The sequence below is a fragment of the Gavialis gangeticus genome, unplaced genomic scaffold (genome assembly GCF_001723915.1).
Source record: "Gavialis gangeticus isolate Ggan-Ray unplaced genomic scaffold, GavGan_comp1, whole genome shotgun sequence".
Classification (NCBI taxonomy): domain Eukaryota; kingdom Metazoa; phylum Chordata; order Crocodylia; family Gavialidae; genus Gavialis; species Gavialis gangeticus.
Window position 1 is genome coordinate 13,428,710 of NW_017729009.1, and position 8,415 is coordinate 13,437,124.

An 8,415-nucleotide genomic window follows, 5' to 3' on the forward strand; every position below is an offset into this window, starting at 1 on the left:
TTTAAGCATCCATAGCTTTTAGTATATGGAGTGATGAATAGAGATTCAGCACGTGCGCAAAGCATGGATCTCTGCCAGAAAAGCTCAGCCTGACCAGGAGACCCCACCAGCACTATGCAGCTGTGCAGTGTGCACCAGTTAGGAAAATAAAAAATTAAGAAAAAGATAGGTAGCAATCAATGACCTAAACAGGAGTCTCCTCCTCACCCTCCCTCCTGCCCCAAGGGTAATGTTTGCCCTTCAAGAGTACCTTTTTGTAGCCCCGTGGAAAGAAAGAAACCCACCATGCACCCAAAGCATCTAGGAGCATTCAAACACAGACAGGAATGGCACTGAAGTGCAGAGCTGCTTTCAAAGTCTAGCTTGTGCCATTTAAGGAATAGTCTTGAAAAAACTCCTAAACTTTAACTTTAGTTGTTGAACCTCGGGAGGTTCCTTTGAATCACCGAGTTGGAGGCTGTTGCAGGGCACTCGCCTTCTCTATCCATGATCACAAAGCTAGCTCAGCTTCTGAAGAAGCAATGGCCTTGGATGGTCAGCTCTCCTCAAAAAACACTCCCCACCTCATTTCTGCACATGCATTGGTTGGGGCTAGGACATTTAATCACGGTCTCAGAGTACTGGAACTCAGTACCATACAACACATGCACATCATCTACATAATGCCTTCCTCACCGTTACCCTTACCCTGCCCCTTGTTACACCCGATTGAAGTGTGAGCTGCAAACACTTCAGGACAGGGACTTTCCACCACAGCTTGGTACAGATTTGGCACCATGATGTGGCCGCAGATGGTGTTTGTGCAGCTGGGGCTTCCAGGTATGAAAGCAATATGAACAAATCCAGTAACCTGTTTCGGGTTTTTGCAACTATGCTACACTTGCAGGCATTAAATGCAAAGGGGGAAAACCTCAAAAGCCAAATTCAGGTGCTAAATGGTTAACAGCTCCCATTTCTCTGAGAGCCCATCTGCCTTTTGGGAAGGTCCTTTGAACAGGTCGTGCTGGCGTCTCATGTCTGGGAGGCGATAAGTCACATTCTGCCTCTGGTGGAGAGTTTTGATCTCCTAATCCTGCATTTAGGATCTGGATCAGGTACAGTATAGATAGCCCCACATAGGAGGTCTTCCTTCCTCTACATACCTGTGTAAAAAAAACCTGCATGGGCCAGCTGCTCCGGGTACATCTCGTTATAGGGTGGCCAGTTATGGAAAGTGGCTAGTCGCATCTCCTCCATCCTCATCTCTGGGTATTCTGGATGGCTGGGTAGGGCAGTCTCCTCTGTGTCCATCCTCTGCAAGAGGCTGAAGATCTGCCCATCCACACAGTCCAGGATGTCCCGAATAGGGAGCATCTCCTGCTCCTGCAGAGAGAACCCCTGCTCGTTCCCAGCCTCTTTGCCACAGGCAAATCTGCAGGAAGGGAAGAACTTCAGGTGTTCGAGCATGGGGACGTCCCCAGCTTCCCATCTTCTTAGGATCCCTCCACAGCAGAAGCACTGCACTCTGTCCCCAGGGCCCAGGAAGAAGAACCCAGCCTTGGCCAGGTCAGGGGCAGAGACGGGAGAGCTGTCGGGCCAGTGCTGGAAAGTCCTCAATCTCCTCTCCTCACACCACATGCTGGATTTGAAGAGTGGCAAATTCCTTGGCTCAGCTTCAGTGTCCTCTGCTGGAAAGACGTCCTCCATGCTCCAGCACTGAAAGAGAAAAGGAGCCCGGAGGGGAGTGAGCCGAGCGCTGGATGTCAGGCAGCACCCGATTGAACTGCCAGCCTGCATTTCTGCATCCCTGCCGCCAGTTCTGGAAAGCTCCTGGCCTCGACAAAGCCAAGTATGTTCCTGAATGGCAGCCAAACCAGAGATCCAGCTTTTCTAAGCCCTGCTGCTTTCCCCTGCCCTTTTGCAGAGTCCCCGCTGGTGTCCATGGGGAAGAAAACAGCAGTTTCTCCCTCCTCCTGTCAAGTTACAGGAAACCCTAAGTGCTTTGCAAGGACAGAGGAAACAAGGCAAAGCCTGTTCAATGTGTTTGGCTAAGTCACCCCAGCTTCAGGCTCTCATCTAATTCTCAGTCATGTCCCTGGCCTTTAAACAATAAGTTAAGATTCAGTCTTTCTGTGTTTTTCTAAACTAAAAGGCAGCTATTTCAACATGCCAGAAGGCTGCAAAATAGCGAAGACCAAGCACCCCTGTTTCTGCTTGATGTCCACTTAAAATGAAGAAAGCTTCCAGTTAGAAACTATTAGCTCCTCTTCCAATTATACCTATACAATTTGGTATTTAATTAGCATTGTAGCCTGGGCCATCTGAAGAGGCAGCTTGCATCTCTTCCCCAATATCACGGCAGCAGCATTGCAAGAAACTGTCTAAAGTTTCACACTTACTTCCCCGCAATGATTTTCTTGTGTCGTTGGCAGTGAGACTAGAAATGTCCTGTTTTTCTGGTCCTAGAGGAGAGAAAGATTGAAATGAAAGAAGGTGGCAGGGGGAGGGAGAGGGAAAGGCAATCACCCCATAATACCCCAGCTTTATTACCTTGCTGTAGAACATGTTTCTTTCTTTAACCCTTGTGGACTGTATGACACCTTTATACCCACACAGCACCTCGTGTGCCACCCATTACAATTGGCATCACCTCTACAGAGATGCCAATGAGAAAAAGGATCTGGAGACATATCTAGACTAGTAAATCTTCCAGAGCGAGGGGTGCAAAAAAAAAAACACTGCTCCCACATGGAAGAGCTGACTCTAGCATTGCTGAAGATGCATGGCTAAGGAGTGAATGGGCTCAGTCTCCATTGTGAATCCAGAATTTTGTGGGTGCTAAATACTCACTGATATTTAAGATGAAGGATAGTCTCAACCAGTGAGAGGAGACTGGGTACACCCAATATTAGCAGGACAACTAGCACTTCCTTCCATAGCCATAGAGAGAGAGACAGATGGAGAGCAAGAGAGATCCCCAATCTCTGTTTTAAATAGGGTGTTTGTGCTTAACATTTTATTTTTACAGAATACTAAAGAACATATATTCAATCTGGCAAGCAAGATACCAAAGCAACCGTTCAAGAACATCACCACAACGTGTGTAACCTGTGCAGAACAGCTGGAGCCAGCAATAGGCAGAGGGGTTTAGAGAACAAGTGCTGCTTAGTGAAGTCAAGTGCCTGGGGCTGCTTTAACCCATTTCCCAGACTTCTCTTGGGAGAGCTGCAGTGACTTGTACAGGGCAGTTCTGCAACACTAGGGTTATTTTAGTCCAAACAGAGCAAGACAATCATTCATGTCAAACTAACAAGCATTGTTATGCAGGAGAAACTCAGTAGGACTCACCAGGTACTTACCTAATGCACAGCAGAACAAGTTTATCAGTAGGGGAGAGGGGAAAATGGTGCAGATTAAGTCTTGCTATATTCTTATTTGTTGGGGGAAGGAGTTATTTACCTAGGAGGGGATGCATCAAATGTTTTTCTTTGCTTGTTTCCAGTTGTCCCAGACTTAAACACCACCCAGATCATGATTGCATGCTCACCTTGTCTCAGAATCACTACCTTTGTATTAGATAACTATTAGCAGCTAGCCTTCATAAGATCCAAATTCCCAAAACCAGATTGATATTTCACACAATCACATATGAATTAGAAGCCAGTCCTCCTTCCCACCACCCCCCAGCACACTTTACTGCGCTTTCTTGAAAGCAATTACCCAAGCTCAACTCACTGAAAGCTGAGGCTAAGCATCCTGTTTAGCAGGGTCCTTATTTTACAGAAAGACTCCAAAACTTCATCCTGCTCCACATACAATTCACTCTAAAGAAGGGGGAAATCCACTTACCAGCAGTCAGACCCTACACAATGGGAGCATTTCAAAATGGATCCAAGCCAGGACCTCCAAGACAAGACAAGTTGCCTTTCCAACCCTTTTTAAGATACAAGACTCTGTTACTTTGCCCTGTGGCAGGAGCAAGGTAACCTCAGTCCTGTTTTTTAAAGACCGTGCTGATACCTTTCTGGAGAAAGTAGTCTTTCTAATAGCACTAGAGTGATTTCACCTGCTAGGAAGGTCCCTCCCTATTACTGCTTTTCCTCCGTGCTGAAGTCTTTATTAGTCGTGCTGGTCTGTAGCTCATTCTGACATGAGACTGCCCACCAGAGAAGGGAGCAGTATGTCTGTCCAGCTGTGTCTCCTAATATCCCATCAGTAAATACATGTTCAGGCAGCCAGAGAAGACCGCAGCCTTGTGCTGTGGTATTTAATTCATCCCATCTGGACTCCCTTCAGGTAAGTGCTCATTAAAAGCCCCACTACTTTAGTTAGTGGCTGGATCAAGGTTACTTGAAGGATGCTTTAACATTATTTTCTGGAGGATTTCTACTGCAGAATGGTTATTAACCCCTGCTAGGAGGTCTCTTATTGGTTAGCAGGTATACTGATGACCTGGATCATCTGACCTTATATTTATCTTCATGGAAAAATGCACTTGACTGAAAATATTAGAGAAGTGCAAGTAATTACCCAGAAAACAAATCAGATTTCTCAGTCCAGCTGAATATTTATGTGCAAGTAGTGCCCAGAAGCCCTTCCTCCTCATACTAGGAGCTGGGTTTATTTTATTTTATTTTTTCGTGGCAATAAGGTCCAGATCCCACAGACCCTACTGCTCCCAAAAAACATTCCTTGAGTACATAAAGCTAAGCATAAATGTTCACAGGTTCCCACCTATGAAAAATCCCTGTACCTCAGTTGCCCAGTCTAAAATGGTAAAATTAAACACTTTTTGATTCATAGGTATGTTAGGAGAGTACTTTCTTTAGGGCCTAATTCTCCACTGTACACAAGTCCCTGTAGATTGCTCTGGCAAGGTAGAGGGACTCAAAATTGGATGAAATAGCATGTTAATCCAATTTAAAACCACCTGGCACTGGTGTGAAGCGAGCCTTGATGGACATTGGAGTTGGGCCTATGCATCTGTGTTTCACTTGGATGCTCCGGTGATGGGGGTGGCATGCGCAGGTCAAAAGTATTTCTCCATAAGATACTGGACTGTTCCCTTCGGGTCAGTGTGAGAAATTTTGGCAGGCAGAATGATGGTGAAACTGTAGCTGTATCTTTATTACATTGAACAAATGCAGGTTTCTCCATAGGACCGTTGTTTCTCTGGGTGGTTACATTTCTGAAATTAGTACTTTCTTCTTTCTTTTGATTTCTGCTGGTTTCACCTCAGATTGTGTACTTCTATTCTATGCCTTCTTGTTTCCCCTGAAATGTCTGGTAAAATAAACCTGTGATGAGAGAGGCAAAAACACAGGCTGACATGGCGAGGGCTTATTCAAAGAGATTTGAATGGTTTGCTTCAGCTAACTTTTAACAGAACGGAGCGACTGTAGCACCTCTGCTGTTTTACATCTTTCTGTCGTCTTTGCTTTCCTCTGGTCACGAATCAAAAAGAATGATCTTAAGCTGGGTTTTCAACGGAGCAAGTATATGAACACCTGTCTCTTCCCTGCTATATTTTTCTGTATTGGAAAACAGAGCATGCTGCCAATCATCTTACAGCAAAAAAAGCTGTCAAAACATGCATAGCCCCTCATTAACCCAACAATATGGCAAGTATTTAATGTCTTGTAAAAATAGTGTCTCATTAGACTGCTTCTTTTCATAAGAGGGGGGAGAGGGAAAGAAGACTTGGCTTTCCTCTTTCCAGAGAAGTCCTATAAAAACCAGTTGTGTGTTTTTAAAACCCCAAATAACTGTATAAACATTGGAGGTTATAATCTGTCATTGTGTGCTTTATTTTTTAAATATGCTTTAATTAAAACCTTGACGTGAAAACATAATGATGCGCTCTGAACGGTAGGGGACACTGTTTTATTTCCAATGCTGTCCACAGAATACTGATGAAAAATGCTTCCTTTTGAAAAAACAGAAATCCCACGCTGATGCATATAACATCTTCTGCTCCACCAGACCTCTTCTCTACAAGTTTATGTGAATTTTACAGAATGTAACTTAAATATACAAGAAAGGCTACTCTGAACAATTCCCATTAGAGGGGTATTTGGGGGAGCTACTGGTGCCCAATAGTGAGGCACTTTCTATTAAATAACAGATTAGCAACAAAACTTCATTCACATGAAGCATCTTGCAGCCAAACCTCTGGCTCAGCAACAGCTGGTATTAGTATATGTATTTCACAGAAGGGGAAACTGAGGCACAGGAAGATTAAGTGATGTGTCCAGGTTCATACAGCAACTTGGGCAGAGCCAAGAACAGGCCCAGGTCTCTTGATTTCTAGGTGCCCAATTTAACGAACAGACTTGTGGGAAAGGAGGAAAATATCCTCAAATGAGCAGGGAATCAGAGTTTAAGGGCCACAAAGTGAGGCTGCTTTTTATGTGAATAGTTGCTATATTAGCATCTTCCTAATGCTACCTTATCTGTGTGACTCCCTCGCCACGGATTTCCCAACCTACCACCTCATAGCCTCATCCATCATCTCTGTAAATATCGAAGAGCAGAGAAGTCTCTAATTACTGAGGCTTTATTACTATTACAAAATGTGTTGTAATGCATGTGTGCTAAAAAGTGTTCGCATGAATCATAAAACTACTACCGGACTGTAAGCCACAACCATCCTAATACGGGAACAAAGGACACGCGCTACCTTTCATTTTTGTCCAGTCTGCTGGTTGTAGCTATGATTTCATCTCTCGCTTTGTTTGTGTCATCACTTCACTCTGATGGTTCAATGTTACTGGCTGCATTCACATTAATAATCAGGACTCACAGTAGAGGTGATACCTTTTAATAGACCAACCAGATTTTTGCAAAAAAAAATCACATTAATAATGTCCTTTAGCTCCCTCCAGTTCTGAGGGCCAGTTGTGCCCCTTTTACAGAGCACTTGAGGTTCCCTGTTCCTAGGGGTGCTACTGCAACCATCTCTCTTAAAATCTTTGGAGGATGCCTGCCTCTTACGGTGCCAACCAAAACCTGCCAGCCAGGAGAGAGGGCCTAAAGCACTTAGTTCTCTGATGGAAAACTCCAAGACATTCTTGTAAGGTCTCTGCAGTGGAAAGTTACAGTCTTCACCAGAGTACAGCTTTCTGTTTACACTGCCCAAAGGATCTCTTCTTTTTTTTAAATTTAATTATAATGCATGTTGCCACACAGGTAAAGAGATTTCCCCTTTGGCTATCACTGCTTCCTCTGGAACACTTTCTCCCAGAAAGCTATTTTTTTTAATTCCTCATTGAATTTGTCAATTATAATGAAATTGCAAAGCTAGCATATTACTAATGACTTGCAAAAGAAAATCAATTGTCCAGCTCAGAATTTCATAGTACTTTACAAATAATAATTAAACCTAAAATCTCCTCTCTGAAGCAGCAATATATGATGATAACCAATTTACAGGTAGGTAAGCTGAGGCAGATTTGTGATTTACACTGCTCCTCAGACTTTCTTTTCTTCTGAGATATTTATGGCTTCCATTAATGTAGCATCTGAATGCCCTGTCACTCTGAATGCAGTTAATGTATTTTAATACCATATTTTCCTGTATACAATACACACCTTCTACCCCGAATTGGAGTGCCTGTATTAAGCAGGGGCACTGATTTTCTGAACAGGATAGTAGCATCCTGCTCTGATTCCTGCTCCACAATGCATCACCTGTTGCGTTACTATTCAGGTAGCTCATTGTTCTTCACTCCAGAGGTGTTGAAGATTGTCTTTTCTTTTTAATGGTCTCAATGTCCAGAGCCAGCAGGGAGTCGGTCCTCCAAAAGAGACGCTCTGGTTTCGGGTGTGGGTGTGGGAGGGTTGGCAGGGGAATATGGGGGGGGAGGGATGTCCCCGGGGCTGTGGGGGGTGAGGACCTGGCCCAGATCCCTGCGGCTTGCTAGTCTGGCTTTGCACCGGAGCAGGTTGCACGGCTCCAGGAGGCGCATACAGGAGCCGTGCCTCCCGGACCCATGTGACCCACTCTGGTGCAAAGCTGGACTAGAGAGCCACATGGTGCAGAGCGGGGCAGAGGCGTGAGCCGGCAGGAGCTGAGCAGCACGAGCAGCCCCAGGGCCGGCAGGACCCGGCTGGGCTCGGCGCATGGTCGCCCCACTGCTGCTGTGAAAGGTAGGTTACAGGCCCTGGGTCGGTGGGCTGTGGCCCTCCAGGAGGGAGCTGGGACCCTGGGCGGGCAGGGGGGCATTCTATGTGCTGGGGGGTGCTGCACCCTGTGGGGGCCAAGGGACCCACCCCTTCTGAGCAGCCCTCCCCACAAGGTCCCCCACACCCACAGTCCCCCCAGCAATTGCCCCACACCTACCCACAGACCAACGCATATCCCTCCACACACACGCACACAACCACCCACCTTCCCCCACACCCCTTCTCACCCCCTTCCTGCAAACACCACATCCC

The 8,415-nt window shown here is 45.6% G+C and overlaps 1 protein-coding gene across 4 annotated transcripts in view; it reads right to left on the bottom strand.

Moving 5' to 3' along the window:
* The window catches only part of BIRC7 (baculoviral IAP repeat containing 7), an 18,655-nt gene extending 14,641 nt beyond the window's left edge, over positions 1-4,014 (bottom strand). For 3 of the 4 annotated variants that reach the window (XM_019510118.1, XM_019510119.1, XM_019510116.1), the window contains exons 1-2: positions 3,829-4,014; positions 1,143-1,695 (exon numbers count right to left, since the gene is read on the bottom strand). In XM_019510118.1, coding sequence (XP_019365663.1) covers positions 1,143-1,686 — 544 coding nt within the window. In that variant the 5' untranslated portion in view covers positions 1,687-1,695; positions 3,829-4,014. The remainder of the gene's footprint in view (positions 1-1,142; positions 1,696-3,828) is intronic. The other variant, XM_019510120.1, reaches the window with a different exon arrangement.
* Positions 4,015-8,415: the final 4,401 nt, after the last annotated feature.